This window comes from Anopheles gambiae, chromosome 2, assembly GCF_943734735.2.
Source record: "Anopheles gambiae chromosome 2, idAnoGambNW_F1_1, whole genome shotgun sequence".
In the NCBI taxonomy this organism is placed as follows: Eukaryota; Metazoa; Arthropoda; class Insecta; order Diptera; family Culicidae; genus Anopheles; species Anopheles gambiae.
Window position 1 is genome coordinate 31,816,738 of NC_064601.1, and position 23,836 is coordinate 31,840,573.

Here is a 23,836-nt window from a genome sequence, read left to right on the forward strand (position 1 = left end):
GGAAAGAGGGACCTCAGTCTTCGTTCGAAAGTTTCTTCGTTTTCCCCGAAACCGATACCCGATTCGTGCGCTGCAAGGTTTTGGGGCGGAAGTTTTTTCGGCGCAACAAAAATGAAAGAAAAAAAAACAAACTGGAAAAAGTTTTGCTCTGGCACAAATCTTGATTACACTTGGATTAGGCCCATTATTTCCGTGCCAATAAATTCCTGCTCCTAGGGTGGATCTCCTGTCCCGGAAATGATGACGTCTCGCAATGCCCATCCCTTTGGGGGGAGGGCAACGGACGGAAGGGGGAGAGGTGTGAAAGGAAGATGCTCGTCTCCATCAGTGCAATCAACGCGACGAGTTTTGTATCGGATGGCCAATAGCAAATAGTGGTAAGAATCGTGGGAAGGAGGAGGAGAAAGGAATAAATGCATTTTCCGGGAAGGGGCTGGAATCGATTCCCGAACCTTGTGTTGGGATTGCCGGAGTTTTTTTCTTCTTCTTAGTGCCCTTTCGTTGGTGTGAAGACACGATGTTCGATTACCGTGCTTTGGTCGAACGGAGGAAATCAATTTGGCCAAAGTTGACAAGATCCGAACGACGATGACAGCGACGACGGTGACAACGAGGACACGACAACTTGCTTCCACTTGATTGTCCCCCTCGGAGTGGGCCGGGGGCGAAGCGTTATCTGTTATTGCAACGCTTTTGGCCATGTGCGACAATTGGGGAAGTTTTTTGCTTGTTGCTTTGGGCCACCTTTAGCCTTTAAGACACCGCTGGATCCTCTTTTGTAGACTATTTTGTCTTTTTGAACCTCTTTCGCTACTAAAACTAGAGATTGGGTTTGAATCAAACGCGATGGAAACAAGGCTAGTAGAATGCTTCCCATTTAATCCCGCACAAAGTGTAAGCTAGTGGCGCCTTACTGATCGTCTACTGAGCTTAAAGAACGTCGTTTGCACGTCAAAGGAAGTAAAATTCGTTTTGCAAACCTGACAAAAAAAAAATCCAAACCGGAACCGATGCGAAGGATATTTTCGCAATCGATGAAACGGCCGAAAAGATTCAAGCCATCCACCGAATTATCAGCCTACCCAGAAAAAAAACCGATAGCGACCATTCTATCCCTGCGTACACACATCTTTGACGATTCAATTCCGTTCCACACGAACTGCTTTGGCCAATCTCGAATTTGGTGACTCGGAAACGGTCCCACGTGCAGGGTGATGGGAATGATTTGGGCGGGGGAAAAAGGAAACTAAACAAAAAATGAAGCCCAAAAACCATCTCGAATTTGTTCCGCAAGAGCCCCCGAGCAGCTTTGGACAGTGCCAAGCGCCATGGCGTTGGCGTCGGTCCGTGTTGCTGTGCGAACCAAAAGGGGGACAGAGGGCAAGAGCGAGTGGTGGACGCTCGTTTTTACGGATTTTATTTCTATTTTATTTATGTATTATGCTTCTCGCTGCGCTTTGCCATGGCGCTGCCGGGCGCTGTGTTTGCCGTGCGGAAAGAAAATTGAATAAAACATACCCTTCTCCTTCGCAGCGTGCGCCTCACGAAGAAAAGCCAATCCTCCGGAAGAACGGTGATCCGTAGGCGCGCAGACAAAACACTCATCTCGAACGGAGTGGAAAGCCAACACCGGGAGAAGGAAAGAGGGGCTGAGGTAAAAATAGAAAACGCAAAGAAGAGCCAACGAACGGCCAAGGAAAGAGAGCATTTTCGCTTTAACATAGGCGCAAGATGCAAGATGTTCGCTGAAAAGGAAAAGCAACATCGCTGAAGGTCGTCTCGGAAGAGAAGCGAATTGAAAGAACTGCAATCAAAGCCACTGCGCTTTTCTTCACCTTCCATCAGGCAGGCGTCTATCTTTCGCCCAGAGAGAGAGAGAGAAAATTAATTTCCAACGACACATAAAGGAGATGCCGTGGACCCGAACGCTGCAAGATGGAGAGTTTAATTGAATCGGATCGAATTAAAATGCTCCGTTCAATTAGCAATACGAACGGCGCTGATGCCAATCGTGGCTGGGGGATTGCGTTGACAGGTGCGGCTGACTAGGTTGGACACAGTTCAGCAACGGTTTGATATTGATGTGATTTGAATAAGGAGTGCGCGCAAGGATGCTCCATTTTCGCGTGGAATTAATGAGCTTGGGGCAAAGATTCGCTCGCCCATTTTTGTCAATCGATCCAAGAAGCAATCCAAGTGTCTTGCTGTGCATACCACCTCCCCATCCCGTCCGTAAGGTCGCTTTGTGTTCCGTACCAGACACAACAAGGGCAGCTTTACCTCCAGAGGAAAGCTCTTTGTGTGCCACAGCCGTCGTCGTCACTGGAACGTAATCCGCTTTTGCGCTTCCCTTTGTTTCTGGAGGCGCAGTCTGGACTGCCATCATTTGACCTTTACCTAGGTTAGCAAGAGCAATCATGCCCGGTGTGTGTGTGTGTGTCTGTGTGTGTTTGTGTTTCTCTTTGATGTTTTAATGATCGTGCTCGGTCGGAACGACACAGTGACTTTGAAGTCGTCGAGCTTTACCATTGCCAATCGCATTTGACGAAAGCAGAAACACGATCGTTTGTTACTTACCGGTGAGCCAAAGTTGTGTCCGATTTCGTGGGCCAGCGTTACGTGCGATACGGCCGGCGGAACGTGTTTGCCATAGTTTAGCAGCGTGACGATGCCGGTGTTGAGCGATTTCAGCGAACCGCGATAGTGCTGGAAGGAAGGAAAGAGAGAACAGAGGAAACGATATCGATAAAAAAATGTGCTGCTTGGCTAGTTGGAAAAGAAACTAAGGAGTGCTGTGAGACTAGAAAAATGACAAATTAAATTTTAAAATGACGCATAGAATTTGAAGAAAATTATCTTTATTTCTTTGTGGTGATAGAGTCTGCCCGGCTTTAACATTTCCACGAAAGTCTTCATGGAAGGGTTAAATCGAACTGCGAAATTTTGTACGAATAGACCAATCTGTGTTTCTAGATGCTCCATTTAATGGTAAAATTAATTAGTTGTTGGGACATAATGCGATGTTGTATATTTTGAGTATGAAAATGTATGAAAATTTCTTTAAAAATTGGTGCACTTTTTATACACCACTTACATATTTGCAAGCAATTCCAGCAACACTTTGGCTGATCATGTCCCCTTGGGAGTTTTAAACATATTCATAAAAAAGAAGAAAAAATTTCCCAGGATGGTCATAGCGCTCCTTCTTCCCATATTGAGGTTGATGAGCATCCTGTGCATGCTGGATAAAATGCACGAAGCTTTCCCATTTCCCGGAAAGCGTCCGTTGTAAGTTTTCGCGTGAAACAAGAACACGGCGGGAGAAGGAACCCTGTACACAAGCATAATCCTGTTTGTGATTCGCGGAAGCCAGTCGCGTGCCGGTGTGTATTAATGAGTATGCGAATGAAACTCACACCCTGCGAAAGGGGGGCTTTTTTATTAACAGGGTTTTCCAAGTCCGTTTCGAATGTAAACATTGCTATTCACCGTGTGCATAATGTTATTTCAGATCGATCTGATATTTCAATTCCATCCATTCGAAAGTGACTCGAAAAACCCTATATCTAAACCTCATTACTGTAATCACTCCAATAGAGAGAACAATTAGATCTCACTGAAAACGGCAAGCAACATTCCGAATGAACGGGTTCGTCGCCTTTAATCATACACGTACGAGATACTCGTAACGCAGGAGAGCACTGTCATAAAGCATCAGCGAAGCATAAACTTTAACTACATTTTAATATTGCAATAGCTTGCTTGTTACTATCAGAAACTGTTTCCATGCGACCAATAGGTTTACGCCATGACTTCTTTTTAAATTCTTACAGTAGAACGCTGTTTGTACGGCCTCACCGAAACACGGGACCTCAGCCGATTACTGGAATAACACGTAAAATTGGTAAAATAGTTTATTTTTGACTCATTGCTCATGAATCCTCGTAATTTCATTACTCGTAAATTGCTATTATTATTATTATTATTATTATTATTATTATTATTATTATTATTATTATTATTATTTATTATTTATTTATTTAATCTTCAACGGGCCGTATGGCCTAATTAAGATGTAACAGTTCAATTTAAAAAAAAATACATATCAAAAACAAGATTTGCATCGCAATTCACTTCGGCCACGGCAAAAGCCGGAGACATTCGTTGTCGCACTGAGCACTGAGTAGAGATGTCGAAGTCGAAGCAATCCGAGACAGTGTTGAAGACAGCCGACATGCGGAACATAGGGTCTGACCGACCAGCACTGGAACGGGGTTGAGCGAGCCGTAGAGTTTCTCTAGACCTAAGTGTTCGGGATGGTGCATAGATATCGACTCGATGCAACAAAGGCGATGAGTCGATAGATCCAATTTAGCAATCCAGCGATGAAAGAACACTGTACATTGCGTCTTCTAACCGAAAGAGGTTCAAGGCCTAGAAGACGGCACCGCACAGCATACGGAGGAAGATTATTGCGATCCTGCCAGGGAAGTAGGCGTAGGGCATATCGCGTGAGCTTACGTTGAATCGCCTCAAGTCGAGCAATTGAAGAAGCGGTAGTTGGGCTCCAGACTACGCACGAATATTCCAGAACCGAACGAACGATACAGTTGTAGACAGCTTTGATGCACATGGGGTTGCGGAATTCATTAGTTGTCCGAATAACCACGCCAAGTAATTGATTTCCTCTGGCTACAACGTCATCGATGCTGTTTGCTGTTTAAAGTTCAAACTAGAGTCAAGCAGAACGCCCAGGTCTTTGGCATGATTTTGTCGATTAACTGCAGAGCCGTCCATGAAGTAGGTCTCAGTGACTGGGCTCCTGCATCGACTAAAAGACACACAGTAGCATTTCTCGATGCAGATAGTCAGTCCATTACGCTTGCACCACGAACAGAAAATTATGCAGTCTTGCAAGAATGTACAATCACCTGTGTTGTGAATAGGCGCAAAAATTTTTGCGTCGTCGGCAAACAGACTGATACTGTCGGGAGGTAAAGCGAGGGTAACATCGTTGATGAACAATATGAAGAGAAGCGGGCCAATTAAATTCAATTAAATTTAGTATTTTTATGAAGTGTATTTGTGTGTCATTTATTACAAACGATTCGTGCAAAAAATTCCGTTATATATGGCTCTTAAGCGGATTAAATTTTCTAGTAAAAATGAATTTTACACTGCATTGGACAATTCTAGAAACAAATTGTACTGATTTGCCATTTGATGTTAGAAAACTACGTATCTCGAAATCTGCGTAACTCGGGAACAGACTGAACATGTTTTTAATGAGCATATTTAGAATTCGTCCTGTTTTTCAATGGTGTTTGTCAGATGCACGGCGACCTCACTGTCGTGCAGCGTATTAAACTCGCCAAGCTCCGGTGGGCTGTACGCATGGAAACGGACGACCCGACCCGTAAAGTCTTTTTAGGCCGTCCACAAGGACATAGGAGGCGTGGTAGGCCCAAGCTGAGGTGGCAAGATGGCGTGGAGGCGTCCGTCTGCCAGTCCGTTATCCCGGCCTTAATGGCGAAGGCGCGATTTGTTGCAGCAACATTGTCGGACACGTAATTTTAACTTAATTTTTTAAACATTTTTGAGTTCAGTAAAGTTTACATTTTTGTAAGCAAATAAATGCACAGTTTCAGAAATAAATTGCAAAATCCAGAAATGTTTCCATTGAACAAATGTTGCCGCAACATGTTCGTAAACCCAGGCCTTGCAGTACTTGAACTAGTTGTCCGAATATCCCAATAGCTGTCACAATTTACTTACTGGATGCTGGATTTCAGTTTCCCGAAATAAAACAACCAACGCCAATCGAAGCTGCGTAGTAAATCGAACAGAAATTAACGCCAAATAAATGTCCTACACCTTTCTGCCTTGGCGCAAAACACGCGTCACAGCGTACGCTTTGCTGCAGGCCGGCGGCCACCGCGAACCGATGAGCACTTTAGTCAAATTACATACTCATCATCATCCATCATTCCACTTTTGGCCCAAGGAGGGAAGATTTTTACCATGATCGCCATGAATGATGATAGATTTTCCGCTCACTCCTTCCACCCACACACACACACACACACATATTCGCACATTCGCTCTTCATTTGTAATCTTCAGCTTCTGCGGTGGTTTGCGAGGGTTGTATCTCATTTTCCACGAATAAAAAAAAAACCCCTAAATTCAGTGTCCAATTTCTCGCACTTTCTCGTTTGTGGCACACATTCTCTTTCCGTGTTGTGTTGTCTTGTGTGTGTGGGAGAGAGCGGGGTGGGGGCTATCGTGTGGCTAACGAGACAGCTTCATTTGGGCGTAATTGAATAGAAAAACTATCAGTCATCATCGCCATTCGAGTTAGCTGGCCGTTTGCTTCCGGCGGTTTCCGGTGGCGCCTGCCTGGTCGTTTAGAAGGAGGAAAACATGAAGCCTGTAACCGCACACCGCCACCAGCAGAAACACACGCACACAAACATTTTCCAAGGGAGAAGCAGCAGCGGAGCCACAACAACAATCCAATAAAACCAAACACTGGGGCGGCAGGTGGTTTGTTGTTTCGAATCGAATCGGGACGATTGATTAAGTGCAGATAGAAACTTGTGGCTCGCACGGAGAGAGAGAGAGAGATTGTGCCAGAGCAGAGCAGAGGGACACAGCTTGAGAAGTGTTACGTTGCGGTTCCGCACTGTTTTGACAGCGATAACATTCCTTTCGAATTAGTGAAACCACTCGCTCGGGATCGGATTGAGCTGGAGCGGAGGGAATCGGATCTCTGCGCCACTCTTCCGGGAAGAGGTGTGGTGTGTTGGTGTTTGGAATTTAATCAATGTTCGCCCACGGGGAAATCGATCGTGCGAGATGGATTACAGCAGCGACTGGGATGAAATTACAACCGTTTGGGTGGTGGTGAGTTGCTCCTTTAACTTTGGCATGATGATAAGATTTGACAGTTTTTTTCTACCATTCAACCATCAAAGCTAACATTGCTTATAAAGCTAACATTCATTTTTTTATACCTAATAAGTGATTTTTGGTTATAAATATGTTTACTTTAAATTGAAAATAACTGCGTTTAAGCGTATTCTTTTAAAGAAGGATTGTGTTCCTCAACATAAACCAAACGAAAGGAACCAGTTGATTAGACAATCAGAGCGCAGAAATGTAAAAAAAATGACAAACGATTAATCGTTTGCAGTGGTGAATAAGAATCCCTAATCGCTTCACCACAATCGCAGGCGATAATCCGTTCTGTTGGAAGTGTGAGTAAGCTAAAAAAAACACCTTCCCATTTACCGTGCGGCTACCTTTGATGCTCTAATCGGCGATGGAAGGAATCGCTTCATTCCCCGTGAATGAAAAGGCAACAAAGTCCAGGGCAAAAACATGATCATACAAAAAAAAAAACAAAAGAATAATTGCCAGCCTAACTAGGTTCCCTTTGCGTAATTAAAATTCCCTTTCTCCATTCTAAGTTCCCTTCCCCCGAATCTTCACCTGACGGCACCGACACCGGTCCTGGAGTCCCGGTTCATCATTAAATGTGCAGACTCAACGCGAAGGTACACACCAAGTTTTAGCTTCTACGGGATGTGCACGGAACATGAATATTGCTTGCTTTTACCAACCATCATTTAAGAAAAAGAGACAGAAAAACAAAACGCGAATAAAAAAACACATCTCATCCTTACGCCGGTCGCTCGGCGCGGGCTGCATCTAATTAAAGACTTCTCACCCCCGCCCAAACGTTCACAAAAAACCCGTTTTGATAAAAAAAAATGGTCAAAGGAAATCAGTTAAACGAGGAAAAGCAAGAGATAAGATTATTGGGTCCCAGCAACCGGAACCGGGCTCATTAAACCCCGAATTCAACACACGCGGCCACACGCCGGTGTCTCCGCCGGGTCACCGGGCATTGGATTCGCCTTGCACGGATTTTCCACGGCATGACCTCTTTTCGTGAAAACGGTTTCCGAAATGATGCTCGGGCATAAATGAAAACAAAAGCCAAGGGATCAGAGATAATTCGTATCGCTCTCGCTCATCAGCAACACCATGTACAGGGTGAGGGGGTTAAGGACAGGGCGTGGGAAAAAGAAAAACCCAGCCGATTATAAGGATAGTCGATCTTTGCTTAAAAATACGGAACCACACGAGTCAGATTTGAGAATGGTTTTGTATTGTTATCATTTGCTAAATGTCTAGTGTTAGCATTGGTTTGCTTTTGTCGTTGAAAAACTATTCCATAGTTCCCATTTTTCATTTTTCACAGTGCAATATGTAGTGACAAAAGTGAGAAAGCAATTTTCATATTAAATAAAACATAAAAAAATAAAAATAAAATACATAATTAATACATAATTAAACTAATTAATTAATTAAAAAATTATAATTTTGCAAAAAAATAATCCTTGGCCTCGTTTTTGTTTTACTCTTTTTATACGTGGTTTATGTTAAATTGACCTTCCATCATTGTAAAATTATCTATAATATTCATGTCTTTCATATGTTCTTAATTACATTTCCTTCTGTAGTTTCTTATTTTACTTGTCACCTTTCTGCGAAAACTATTCCTTTTTACCTATTTCTATTGTTTGTGTATTCATCGTTTTAAAACATACTTTTTAGAGTGCTTTAATATATTGGGTTTAACTATTTTTTTTTTCAATAATCTAGTTTTTTTTACAATAATATAAAATAAATGCTAGAAACATTAATCACATGGCATACCTTCGGACCAACATCGTAACATCTGACCCGTAAATTTGCACACCATATTTACCAGTGCCCTAAAATCCAAGTTTCCTTTTAAGCTTTTATTCATTACAATGGTTTCCTCCCGGCATCGGAAGCGGGTGCGGGGTGGGCGGGATCCCATAAATAAATGGTACACGCACTCCCGCCGGCCAAAAACTGGGAAAGATTTCATATTGCATCACGCGTTTCCACCGCGCCGAGAGGTGGTTATTTTTCTTAATTTGTTTGATTTCTGCACCGTTCGTTTATTTTTAATTAGACCCTCTCACATCACCACCCCAACACGTCCCACAGCCCACGCGGAGGAGCTCGGAAGGTTCGGTCTTTCTTTCGCCGAAACGTGACCATAAGCGGACGCGCCCAACAACCTTGCCCTGCGCGCAACCTTCGGCCGGGCGCAAATCATTTGGCCAACGGAACGGCCCCGGTCGCTTCGTTTGCCCAGCTGTTTTCGCCCGCACCAAAGCACACCAACCGGTGGCCGGGGTTCCAGTTGCGGGGTTTCTTATTGTTTGGAACGAGGGCAGGCGGGCATTTTCAAAATAAATAAGCACCTCGCCAAGCGGGGTTCAATTCGCATAACTTTTGCCGGCGCACCGGAGGTTCTCCACCGCGGGTGGCCATTTCGGTTTGTAAGTTCACGCGACCACGGTTGCCACTGCTGCCCCTCCTGCGAAACCACCATGGGACGCGTATAATTCAATTATCCACTAAATGGAGCTTTGAGGCGTGCAGTGACGGACGCTCTTGGCATCATTTGTAATCGAATTTCGTTGCTATGCGCAGTGTGGCGGCCCACAAATAAATGAAACCTGTTTGCTACCTTTCCGCCCGTGTGATGTTTGAGCGAGGCAGGGCATGGTGGTGGTGATGGGTGGCCCCAAGGTCTCCTCCCTTTCCGTCCGCCGTAGGCAGCGGGAACGCTAGATGGAGTAGCATTTTTCTTTTATCTGCTGCCGGAAAACTTCTTTGCGGTTTTTCGCGAACGCTTTTGTGCTGTGGGTACAATCGAATGAAGTGAAAACAAATTGCCATAAATCATCCGTTGCTGGAGATGGGAATAGGGAGCAGAAATAATGGGGTGCAAAGTTTAGACTGGCAAAGGAAGTGTGACTTTGCGCAGAGAGAAGTAAGCGATTGTTGTCACTTTGTTGAAATCATTAGTCTCAGTGACTAGCGGTCGTTTAATACAAAGGCTCAGGGAAGCGACAGTCAATGTACGTGAACTTTAAACAATATCGAGAATATGCTGCAAACATTTGCGTGTTTCAAGCAACATACATTTATGATACACCTCTGTAACTGATATAATGATAGACACGTGCATCAACCGTGCAACGAGTATTCAACGTCCTTTACGCCTCATGAAGTTTGCCCTTTTGCGGGATGTATTGTCCGGGGCTGCGTAAAAACCAACTGGAAAACTGGAAAATTGCTTTATTTATAATGCACAAACCCGCCGGTAGCGTCCGCTGAACGTTGCGAGGGTATCAATGTTTGTGCGAATTATGAATTCCGCTTCACTTACACGAGCTGCCCGAGCCTTCCGATGATCGGTGTAACGAGCCGGTGGGGTGGAATTATTCATAACTCATAAAGTACACATAAAAACGGCGTCCGGAAGAGAGGAAGGCAGCGCGCGTTCAGCGCTGTGGACGCTGTGAGATGCTTTAAAACGCTGTAAACAATAATTAAAGCTGAAGGAGCGTTAACAAAGCGATTCAAAATACAGCAGAGTACAGCATGGGCCATCTTGTTGATGGGCTGTGAAGTTGTAGAAAAAAAGCAAGCTTACGCATACAGAAAGCATACAGCAAGCGTTATGTGCGTGTCTCCAAGAGCCCAACATGAAGCGTTTTGATGTACTTTAAACTTATCGTTCACTTATTGAAAGCAAAATATCAATACTTGGTGCTTGCGTTATTAGGCTTGCAAGTCAATCTATCATCGGGAAGAATTCGAATCAGTAGACGACGCGAATAACGCGCTTTATATTGTGTGCGTTGGTCTAAACCACATGTGTTCGTCTAAACCAACTCATTTGTTCGGCGGGCCACTTGTTAACTCGAACAGTCTATCGCGAGTCGCAATATCTATCTCAAATATCAATGTTAAAGATGTACCAATTCAATCATGGGCTTGATTAATCACAACTTCATAGCATCGCGGGCCTCATGCAGAACCCTCAGGGGCCGCATGCGATTTGCTTCACCTTCCCGAAAAACGGACACGTTTCCAGGACTATGCATAAAAGGTAGCTGTTGTTAAGAATACAGAATGCTTTAGGCTCACTTAGTACGAAGTACCTTACATCTTGTACAATGAAGAGGGTCTTGGATTCTTAAGAACCGCATATTGGACATTACATGGCCCGTAACATGGACAGAATGTGGATGGGTGAGATTTTAACGTTTCGCTGGAAGCTTCATCGCACCAGTTGCTAGAATCTTTTCCCGCCTGTTGAAATACAAATAAAAACACCTTTTTCTCCTCCGGGAAAACAGAATTAAAGTTAATAAACACACATACACACACACACACATACATAATAAGAGCCATTCAACACGGTCTTCCTAGAAATGATCTGTCAGCACGCATTGGCACAAGCAACAAACAAAACAAAATAGAAAGAAAAATTCAAGCGCACAGGCTTTGTTGCAAAGATTCCTTTCAGTTTATCTCTGCCCCCCCCCTCGGCAACAAAGCTCAAACACTCGAACGTTTTGTTTTTGCTCCCTCGCTTCCCAACGCGCAACACTGTTGGCACACATTTGCTCTTGCTCGCAACCACACAAGTGTCACACTCTGTGAAGAGCCTCCAGATTCGGTGGCAGGTGGCACCGCTTCTTGGACAACTTCTCTCGTAACGTGCAATCCCCTCTGCCCAACTGACTGCTGGCTCTTTATCCTTTCCGCCACCTTGAGGAGCAGGGTCAGAGCAGACACAGCCCGAGCCACAGCCATTGCTTCGTACAAATAGTACGTACAATTACACAAAGGCAGGCGCCAGTTCGGGAAAGAAGCGCGGGCGAAGGAAGCTTTTGTCAAACATTTGTTCCACACTTGGCTGTTAATTGTTTTTGTTTGCATCAATGTCGGGGGGTGTGTGTGTGTCGTACGTGCATACACCCTCCCTCCCTAACACCGGCCGCATACGTTCGTGCCCTTTGGGTGGAGCAGGTTGCCGCCGAACGTGCCGCACGTGTGATGGAAAGGAAAATTGTTCCTGCCACCGGTTGTTTGTAGCGGACGAACTCGCGGGCAGAGCTGAGAGGGGTGACCTAGGACAAAACGTTCCACGTCGGACGCGTTAACCCACTGCCACACTGGCCGGGTTGCGAGGAGGACAGATGAAGAAGCGTCGTTTGTTAGCTGAAGAGGAGGTACTGCCGCAGCACCGTGCTATATCCGCAAGCGTAAAAGATATAACCTTACGCTGCTGCGGCAGGAAGGAAATCCGCATAATGTCATGAAAGTCACACCGCTGCCACACACACAACCGTGCGAGCGCGTATATATTGTGGCGAGCGAGAAAAAAAACGGGGGATTTAGCGCAAGAAAGCAACGGCAACGTGTCACTTTTTCCTGGAGGGTTTTTCTTATGCGTGTAAAGTAAAGAGGGTCAATGAAAAGACGAACGAACCACATGGTAATGCTACAGGCATGGACAAAGGAGTTATTTGTTGAGACAGGCGTGTCGTGCTCTTTTTTTTGTGAACACACCCATGTAAATGTAAGCTTTTATTGTCTTATCTTTTTCCACTTCAAATATCGATCGTGAGCTTGTTTGCAAAATGCTTATAATCGTGAGAAAGGAAGAGAAAAAAGACCAAGAGCTAGCGCTGCGGAAGAGTTTCTTTTGTCCATCTTTTGCTTCTTTCAATGGTAGCCTTGCCTTGCAAATCGCAAAGCGTTTTCCGACATTCGTACCGGAACCTCTCCGGTACAGAAAAACGGGGAAAAGTCGTTCCCTCCAGCAAACAGAGTGAATGAAAAATGGAACAACCAACCGCTCAGCAGACATCGAACGGTTTAGAGGTCGTAAATATTTGATCATTTCACACCGGTGTATCGATTTGTTCGTTTCGTGAGCAACATTGTTGTGTTCCCCCCTATGCCAAAGAATATGATTTCGCAGACAGGGCAGGTGGCCACTTGCAGCTGTGCAGAGCGCGCGCGCCGAAAAGTGCAATGAAATCAGTCCTCTTGACCATTTCGGTCCTGCCTGTACCGGCACGCAATTCCGGGCTTTGTGAGATTGATGAAAGCTTTTAAAGATGCTTTTAAAGCACCTCCAACATAGCATGGGAAGCGACGTTCGTCCTGGTGCGACTTTAAACATTTCACTCAAGAAGTGAGCACGCGTCCCGTGCGTTCCGTTCGTTGAACGGATGGCTCCCAGCGTGGGGTTACATTCCATTTCGAGCGTTCGGCAGCCGTTGGCAACGCACCAGGGGTAGGCATGCTACCATTAATCAACAAACCACGGACCACGGACCGTTTCCCCCCGCGGCATCCCAGGGGACGAATTCCGTAATGGAGAAAAAGCGAGAAAGTTTTCATTTCAATTTATGTGATTCTTGCCGATCTCCCTTCCCAGCTGGTTGGCACGTACCCCACTCTCTCTCTCTTTCTCTCTCTAGGGAGTCCTTCGCCCAGGTGGTGGTGGTGCTTCTTTCCAATTTCCTCTATTCTGCTCTCACGATCATGACCTTTTTGTTCACTGTGCGCAAAACAAAACAAAACAAAAAAGAATTCACATCCACCTTCTTGATACTTTTCGGTTCGAAATGGGTCCCGCGCCAAACTGGATCGAATAGAACTGTCAAGCTTTGGTGGAAGCAAATAAAAAGCTTCCCGAGCGAAAAGCAAAACAAAAAAGTCAACTCACTCTCGCAAGATGTCAAGGATTTGTCAGTTTTCGAGGGATGCGAGACAAATGCGGTACGGAAAAAAATTCACCACCAAACTCGAAATGGACACGCACAGTCACGCAACGCATGTCCCGGGCGTTAGGGCACATTCCAGAGCACATTTGCTCGGCTCAAAACTGAGCAGCAAAAGCCAATCGATCGACCCATTCCTCCCATCCGCTCTTTACCACCGGGTGCGGTGCGGTGGGGTATGGCAGGACTGCTATCAGCTGAACCCTTCACTCACGCTGTCCTTCACTTTTGACACGCAGGAAACAAACGAGATTATTTTCCTTCGTGCATTCGATTACAATAGCAGATTGTGTGAGCGTGTGTGTGCGAGTGTATGGAATCGTACAACATATATCGTCCCCTCTGACAGCGCCTTTTGGAGCAAAAAAAAGAAAGAAAAAAAAAGGCAGTGCCGAGAAGCCAAAGCAAGTTCCAGAGCAGCCTGATTTGATTTAGTTATAAAATATTACTAATACTGTCATCTTTACAGCTACCTGCGTTTACCGTCTACCTTCGCAATGTCAATGTTAGGCACCTTTCGCCCGTTCGTACGTCAAAAGATGATTAGCAATCACGCGTTCGTGCACACGTTCCGCTTCAAAGTGCCCGGTTTTAACGGAGCACATATTAATGTTAATAAAATCCTCAACATTTCCCACTCGCTTGCCGAACATAAAGCCGGAGGCTGTGCAAGGGTTTTTGGGGGAAGCTAATCGAGCTGATTTTGTTTGTTTCCTCCCGCCCGAGACGAGGAAGGAAGCATTTGTGGACGCACCGTTTCTTGGCGTGGGAAAACATTTTGCACACTCATGTCATTTGTCATAAAGCGCGCGTTCGTCAGTTGGGAACGCGGTGCTAATCTACCGGCAGAAGCTACGTTAGCACGGGTTTGGCAAGTGAAGAGCTATAATGTAATGACTTAAAAGCATGCGCCCCTGGTGCGGGTGGGTGTAACTGGTGAAGTTTACTTGCAAAACGATTTGTTTGTCCTGTTTTTGTAAGGTGGCAGCGGCAAAAATGCAAGGTGTCGGAAATCTTGGAAATCATTTCGAAGCTCTCCAACCGTATTACACCAAGTGCTACCTGCCGAATGATACTCATTACGTTTTACAACACTCGTCAGATGCAAAGGAAATTGGTGAGTTATGTTATGTTTATGTTCTTCGTAATGATCGTTAGCAAAATATGCAGTTTAATTAACTTTATAAGGATGTCTAATATTTATAAGGATGTCTATAATAAGGATAAAATTTACACGAAAGGCTTCTGAAGTCCGCAGCTTTTCTATTGTAAATAATTCAACTAGTAACCAATATAGTAACTAGTAACAATATAGCCTCTTGGACCGTTCCTCCCGAATAAAAAAAAAAAATCCATAGCTCTTTTACTTGTATCCAACATTAAAACAATGCTTCAAATGCATAAATTCATAATTTTGTTTCTAGACATGGGAGTATGTCTCTCCCCAAGCCGTCAAATAAACAGAACCGAGCAGGTATTTCAATTTGTTAGAAGTACTTTGTAAAGTGATCCCAATATTAAGCCGAAGTTTTGAAAAGAATTTTTAATCTTACTTTGCATCTCCTCGCACAGCCCACATTCCCTCAAAGAGCACCGTAAAGAGGCAGCTGCAATTTAATTCTCATCATCAGTTAGCAAAGAAAACAGCAAGTTCAGCAGTACTCGCGCGTCATGTACAGCATGTTGGCGTGCTGTTGCGTTTGGCGTACCTTCATTAAAAAGAAGAAAAAAACCATTCTCACACATTCCTTCCGTTATCTTTGAAACCGCCTGAAGATATCATGGTAACATCCCGCTCAGCAACACAATGCGGTTTGCCGGTGGTGACGGGTTTAAGCAATCACCTAAACTAACCGACGGATGGGACGATTTTTAAAGTCTCCCGCTTACACCCACGGTCAGCAGCATCACGTTCGGTATGGAGAGGAGACTCCGCAGCCGAGCCATCGGAGCGGTAGCAGCAGCATAAAATGTTCTGTCTATTTTGTTGCAATTTTTATCTCCATCCGCTTCACGGCGGTAGCGCAGCAGCGCTCGATAGATACATCCTGTCGGTATTTTATTATTATTTTTCTGTCCCCTTGTAACCCTCCACCCCCTTACCAACATGCCGCTTTACGTATCTTTGTTCGTGTGGGGGTGAATCAAGCTTCCGGCGGATGTGATGTGCATTTTAATAAATAAATACACTCTTCCGTAGCCGGTGTTGCCCGTTGCTGTGTACCGGCCGTTGCTTCGGGCAATACCTGGTTTTACACCTGCCCTTAACCCAACACCCTCCATCCCCCAAACCTCTCCACGCTCATCCCCTGCGACGGTGCAATGGTGCACAAAACTTTTCTCGCCTGAAAAAGAACATTTTTTGAAAAAGTATTTTTCTGTTCAGAGAGAGAGAGGGAGATAGAGCAACGTTAGCTTTCGAATTACGGTTCTCATTCTAACGGCAAAACAGAAAAGTGGTGGGTCTCCTTTCCTTCTTTTTTTTTGTGTGCAACTATGGCATACACTTTTTACGATCCGAGCGCTACCAACCGCCGGCCCTTAACGTGTGCAGCAGGCGGGCAGACTGTTGGTTGTTGTCTAGACTTTGAATGGAAATGATTTTTTCCCACCCGGGCGTTGATGTGTTGTTGATTGTGTTGGGCCACACAGCTTGTGCGCCGGGTGGAAAGCAGCATCCATGCTATTCCGCCCAATTTCATGCAGGAAAAGTATGAACACCATCGTGGCGGACGGTTCATGTGCTGAGATAGAGACAGGCACTCATAAAAACCACCGTGGACATACCGGTGTTAAACTGTTTTTTTTGTTTTGTTTTTTGTTTCAGCTTTATAACAGCATTGGCAATAGAGTGTTAAAATAGTGTCTAAAGTTTTTGCACAAAGTGAGAGCAATTTTAGACCTGCCTTTTTTCGCGGATATCTAACTAAAGGCTACACAAAAAGGCTTTTAGTATGGTTAAATGGACGGCTGAAAATTTGATTGCAGTTCGTTTTAGATGCATATTTCATATCTATTCCAGGTTTTGGTTAGCGGCAGTCCCGTGGTCTATTCGTCAACAGGCCCGTCGTCTGTATAGGCCTGTTCTGACCTGCATGACCGCGTAGGATGTTACGCCAAAAAGAAGACCAGGTTCTGGTTTACATGTTACAATTAATGTTAGTACAATCAGTTCAATTTCAATATTCCAAGGTACATCAATTCATCAAATCGTGACAATATATGGCATGAACATGATGATTTATTGATTCAATGAAATAAAATGAAATCCAATACATTTTCAAATGGTTCTCAAATGAATCTCAATATTTCCCTAACTTGCGGTGTGAATTTGCATAGTCGGTCATTAAAAATCGACCACCAAAGTATATGGCAATAAATACCAATTAAGATAATAAAAAAAAACTACTTCCACTAAGCTCTGACGAAAAAACCCGTCCCTACCAGGTGACCAACCAGTGCATTGACGCGCACACAGAAATAACCATTTGCTAATTGGTCCCAGTCTGACGGTGACGCGGCACGGTGCTCGTCTTTTCCACATACACACACACAGCTTTGGGAATACACATTTCCCCCGATTACCCTCTGCACCCATGCCACAGCAGATACATTCCAATTCAAGGGGAGGGAAAAAGTTTCACACCCTGCCAGGAATCCTTTTTGGTGCGGGAGTTTTAGGAAAATGTTTGTAGTTTGTTTTTCGGCTACAACGGCCGATACTGACCGGCCCCCGGAGGAGGTTGAGAAGTTGGTTGCGGTTGCAACTTTTACAATTAGTACATTTTTCTCAATCATCCTCGGGTCTGGTGTACGTGACCCTTGTTATTCCCACCAGAGCACACGGGTACGCACACCAGTGAGAAGGGTGCGAAAAGTTAACCTCCCTGTAGGTTCAAATCGACACATTCAACCCAACCACTACTAGCCGAAAATGTGTGATCCGAGCCGGTGGTAGGGTGGCCTTCGTGTGCACACCACAGTCCCGTTGCTAGTCGTAGCGATGGAATTGTGCTTTTCTGTTGTTGGTTTTGCGTTGCTTACGGCAAGCGTAAATCAAACACCAACGACGTATGATGGGTGACCAGGCGCCTCCATCTAGCTCACCGGTTTCGTAGGGTGTAGAGCTGTCCGGCTGCCCACCGGGGTACAACACGCTGCAGCAGCAACGGGAACGGGCAGAGAATTTAAGCCGAACATTCGGGGCAACCCACCCCGCTATCCCATGGAGCTATCATAACTAACCGCCTCTGGAGGGTAGTAAATTATCATTTCTGTCCATAAAAGTTGTATGGATGACTCTATTCGGCATTCGTGGCGTTTCGTTCTTCTTTGCGTTCGCTTTGATTGTGAGCAGGACCTCCGACAGGCCGAATGGTTGCATTCTTTGCTGTACACATAGTGCTATCTCTGCCACCGGCACTACCACCACTACCACACGTACGTACCACGACGACTCTGTTGGTCAGTAACTGTTGCGATGGCTTTGGGCGGCGGTGCGGCAGGGGTTTGCCCGCGTCGTTACGATGAAGTATTTAGGTGGGATTTTATTTTTTCTTTGTCCGTACCATCCTTGGCTGCCACTCGGATAAGGACGAAAGCGTACGAAAGTGGTGTTATTGCGCTCATTCTACCATCAAACAAACACACACACACACACACACACACACAGCGCTCCGTACACACGAGCAGGAGGGTTGGTTTTCGATTCCGACAAGGCTAAAGGTGGCCATAAATTTAGTTGTGCCACACAATTCGCCCGAAATGGCGGTACGAAGCCGGCACACGACTGCCGCACCGTCGTGCTTTCCTGCTCTGAATGGCCAATCTGTGCGGCACGATCGCCACACGTTGGCGTTGACGACCGACTCGGGCTCATCTTACTCTGGGGCCAGCAGTCGGCTGCAGAGGGAAGCAAAGACGCGCAAATTCTGCCGTCCGTCTCCTGCAAGGAATCTTCTTGTCCACCCTCCCTCCGCAACATAACACGCTGACGACAATGGTGGCTCGTTTTCCTGCAAAAGTCAGTCACTTTTCCATTCACATTTCCCATTGAAGTGAACATAAAGCTTGGAACTGATTTCGGGCAGCGTCTTCCGCTGCCAAGCATTTACGCACAAACAGGGGTGCACAAATGGGTGTGGCCTGGTGTAGCAGTAATTCAGTCAGCTGCGCAAAGGGAGGGGATGCGAAAAATGTCCGCGTGCCAAATAAATCACTATCGATCGAAGAGACAACAGGATAAAGAGAGAGAGAGAGAGAGAGAGAGAGAGAAAAAGGATGAGGAAAGGGAAAAGGAGATACTGAGCAAAACGTGCCGAAAAGCGTTCCCACTTCCTTACGATTACGCGCCGACCTTGCACTTAGAATGACGGATAATGTGGTGAAGGAAATGCCAATAAATTGACGATATTTTTTTTTTTTTTTTGGCGAAGGATTTTTGACGTCACTCTTAGTGGAAATTGATGACGCCGCTGACGATGACGAACGGGCCCGCGCAAACCGGAATGTTTTTTTATGACCTTCTGAGGAGCATCTCGCGTACAGATGGTTAAGCTTCTTTTAATTTGCTGTGTATGCCTCTTTTTTGTGTCTATTTTGCTGTTTTATTGTGCCTGCATGTTTGCAGATAAGAAGGAATACTAAAGTTAACTTTTTTGTAGCATTGCATGTACTTCATCTCAAGGTGGTAGAACAGATATTCTTATACCATTATTTAGCAATATCACATAATACAGCCATACAATAGCACAAAGTTAGTTAGTTGAAAGCTCTGTAAAACAATTAAGCATGGTTTTGTTGCTTTCACATAGCGTCTACCATCTATAGCAAGAACAGCAGAACACTAGTACTTTTGCTATAAAACTAATTTCGTTCATGCTATTCACAATCCATCACGGCTAATCATCAATTTCATCTTTTAGCGTAAAGTGTGCAGCATCCGTTAGCCAAAATAAAACACAAAAAAAAAAACAAATCTCCCACAGATCACCAACCGAGCCACTCCCGTGCCGGCTCGCAGAAGCGGCTCCTCCCAATTTCCTCGCGCACTGGGCGTACTACAGATACAATCAGCTAAAGTTTAGTCGCTTTGAGATTGGATTAAAATTCAATTCTTTCGACCATCGTCTTGGGAGCTACACGACCGGCAGTCCCAGAACCACACCATCCCAGCGGAATGTGGTGAATGGGGAGGAGCATGCGGTGGTGATCCAGCCTTGCTGCTTTTTTTACCATCTTCCCCCCATTCCCTCCTCGGTTTTGACACACAGCACAATACGTTTCTGTAAGCGGTGCTCTCTGTGTGTATGTCAACCGGACCCTTACTGCTGACACACCGTAATTGAGACGGAAATTGCATTTCCTACCCTTGGACGACCAAGTGCGACAAAATGGGCGTCCGAGCAGAGGACTTGGGAACAATGGTAAAAGCAGCAGTAGTGGCAGTGGTAGTAGTAGTGGTAGTAGTTTGTTTTGTTGCTTTGTGTGGTTCTATGCGCGGCACAGGGAGATATGTTCAACCGGAGGCCATTCGATGTACTACCGGAGGGACATGGCCGTGTGCTGAGCTGTTCGGATTTGTGGCTCCCTTTTTGTCGCTTTATTACACTGCTCTCACAGCACGGATGGATGAAGGCAAGACTATTCTGGCCATTTCGGTGCACGTTGGAAATCGATGTGGCCATCCCTTCCGATGGGACATAAAAGAAACTCTCTTTGTGAGGGGTGGAGTGGGAAAAGGGGACGGAACAGATTGTGTGTCGTCGTGTTTTTTTGCTGCTGTTGTTCCTTTATTTTGCCTGTCTCAAAGGAAGATATCCTTTACTTCGGGTTTCATCAGGCCGGTGTCAATGGTGTCACAACTTCTTCGGCCCTGCTGGTCGTCCGCTATATAACATTGTTACCTTTCGCTGTTTGTCGACTGCAGCAAAACAGCGGCAGCACTGGCGCGTAGTTATGTTGTTGAAAATATTTGACTCTTCCCGTTTTTTTGGGGTCAGCAGACCGTGAAGCGCAATTTAAATCGTAACGGCGGCATGCTGGAGATAAATGAGAAAACCAAGCCCACCTTGCCCTTTTACCTTCCCCGGTGGACACATTGTTTCTGTGCTGTGTCAGCCAACAGATGAAGAAACAAGGGGTGCAATGTTGCTGCGAATTTGGTGGCTTTGTGAAATGGTAGAATGTAGAAATATTACAAACCTCTGCAAAGGTACGATAAATTCTACTTTCTACCCCACCCGAACACGGTGACAAATGATTCAGAAGAAAGAGGGGGTTGTATGGGGGATAGAACCTAGAAAAGGATGAATGTGAAGCTTCTAATGCGCACTGACCGTACGCTTGTCTGTCCGGAAAACGGCAACGACGCACAAATTGGCACCTTTGTAATAAGCGCAGGACCAAACGCAGTACTTCGGCTACCCCTTGGCACGTCCGGACAGGCCAAATATTTTATCTGCTTACCTTTCTACACGAGCACAATGGCACGACGGAATGATCTATCCTCGTCACAAACCGCAGGGATGTTTGTCATTGTGATTGTAGCGGTGGAGAAAAGATTGTGCGTATCTCGTTTTTTTTTTTAATTTGGTCTTCACTCACGACCTAAGGTGGAAGGCAAAATAATGCCCCAAAAGCAATATGCATGTTGTTGTAAGCTGTATAATTCTCTGCAACGCATAAAGCTAGCCAAAATACGCACACACACCACTGGAAAGGACGGCAACAAATGGTCGTTGGATGGAACACTGGATGGAGAAAGCAAAGTTCACAAATGCGCTCATCCACCACCAGTGTGCCCGAGCCAGAACAGGGCAGGTTTTTATGACCAGTCATCTGTTTCGAATATCAGGCCAGCCGGGGGGGAACCGAATAATTCTTTAGCCAAGCAAACTTTCGCCCCATTGCCCAAGCAACGCGTTTGGAGCGAGCGTAAAACAACGACATAAACCACTACGGCTCGATGCTTCGGCTTTTGTTCGCGCATTTCTGTCTGTCCCAATACACACAGCCAACACAGAAGGTAGTTACGAACACGTGGTTCCGCTACTTCGTTGCTCTAACATCCACAATAGTGGAGCTAATGAGTCGAAATGGTGCCAGCTAGAAGAATAAACAAAAAAACCCAAACCATGTTCAACAGTTGTGTACGAGCGCATTCTGGGTATTTCCAAAGTCTCTAGCCCAATGCCTGTTAGCCCTTCCCAGACGCTCTTTTATTATTCGAAATCCGCTTTGAATATACATACGCCACCCGACTGAAAGAAGGATTGTTCAAGCGCACGCGAACAGCCAATCGTCACCATCGTTCAAAGCAATCTAGTTCCCTCCCTGCCGGGTGCCAGACGGCAGTAGTAAAATAATGTTTCGCCTAAAAGCAGAATAGGGAGAAAAAAACATTCACAACAACTCCCCAACACGTTTACTATTGTAGTAAAAAAGGGAAAGCAATGGAAGAACAGCTTGCACTCAACAACTGTTGGATATAATGGTCCCACCAGAGGTACCATTTCCATTTGCACTCCATTGCACTGTCACAAAGTTAGTGTCTGCGATGTTGTTCGCTCGGCTTCCAAACGAAAATGCACCGACACTGCAGTGTTTGAGTGTGTGTGTGTGTGTGCGTGCCGTTGCTATTGCTCGTTGCTCCTTGGCGTCATTGCTTGAGGCGAGAGTGGCGTGAGAGGCGAACTATCTGCTGACAGCGCACGCTAACAATGCGACGCCGTGCCCACCCAGACTGTCGATGTGTCATTCATTTCCAACTGCATAACGGTAGCAGCTTGCTCCAAAGCGCGACGCACCGACTGATGCCATGCTGGCATGAATCTCCTAACTCCGATGTGTTCCGTTTCACCGGCCACGGCTCAACTACTTTCGAATAGAGAGATACTATGACCACTTCAGTCGCAAGCCATACAACCGCTCCTGCCACAGAGCGTGGTAGCATATTTGTTCGCGCGGTGCAACATGATGATGCTGGCTTTCTGTATTTTAGCAAAAAAAATCCCTATTTATCAGTTCGAAAACTGTTGGAGCGCATGAGATGCGGCGTTTCGGGTTCGGAATGAAGCGCAAGCATTCGTATCATACGGGGATCAATAGCGCATGCAGAGGAAGAAACATGACTATCGCTACAGCGCCAAGTGTTCAAGGTTTTCTTTTCTCTACTAACCCACAAGAACTTTTCGATTGCGCGAACGGCGTGATTTTCAATGAATGCATACGTACTTCATCTTGGTGCTTCTTCGGAGGCTGCAGCTAGATCTGGTTAATTGAAAACGGAAAATCACATCCATCTACCGGAAGCCCAAGCAACAACCACTAATAACAGCAAGAAGTGCAAGGCGTTAAGAGCAGATAGCACCGAGTTCATATATGCGTTAAGGTTCATTTGTCGAGTAGGTACCAAGGGAAGCTTTCTCGCAAGCTTTCCACCAGCAACACGGGAGCGAAATGTGTGGCATTATTTGTACTTCGAGAGCATCCAGGAACCTTCAGTGAGGGCTAACCATTCATATAAAACCACGCTGGCGTTCGGTAATCCTTCCCCCGGTGCACTCACGCTGCTCTGTTACGATCAATCGCTTACAAATCCATCATTCCTGGGGCAAGACGTTTGGTGATAGCGTTTCGGTTTAGCTTCGCCACAATAAAACGCTTACGATATTCTGACTGTCGACAAATAATCCATATGCTTTCAGCAGCTCTTTCCTTCCTTAACCGCCCCCAATTTCCGGCCACAAGTCCGTACAACATCAGGTTTACTGCTATTGACTCGATGAAGTCTTTCCCGCGCAAAGCAATAAAATTCGTTTCATCCCTTCCATTCCATTCCATTCCACTACCAACGGTGCGCGGCGGTCGTGCGTTTGGTGAGTCCTTTTTGGCGCATAAAATAAGCTCCAACACACATACACACACACACACATACAAATGTAGAGACACATCATCACCATCGCTACCGATTCAGTATCTTCGACTGGGGGGCGAATGGTATTGAAATTTAATGGAAAGCTTCTACCCATCCGTGTCTGAGCCAATAATCATAAAAAACCTGCCCGAGCGCTGACGCTCGGGTCGATACGTGTACGTATCTGGGATATGCAGGCACTGGGTCAGGTACTGGGGGGG

General features: G+C 45.5%; 1 protein-coding gene across 2 annotated transcripts in view; it reads right to left on the reverse strand.

Moving 5' to 3' along the window:
• Positions 1 to 23,836, reverse strand: part of LOC1273746 (uncharacterized) — a 166,432-nt gene that overhangs the window by 20,475 nt on the left and 122,121 nt on the right. For both annotated transcript variants that reach the window (XM_061646983.1, XM_061646982.1), the window contains exon 9: positions 2,578 to 2,706. In XM_061646983.1, the coding sequence (XP_061502967.1) occupies positions 2,578 to 2,706 (129 nt within the window). The remainder of the gene's footprint in view (positions 1 to 2,577; positions 2,707 to 23,836) is intronic.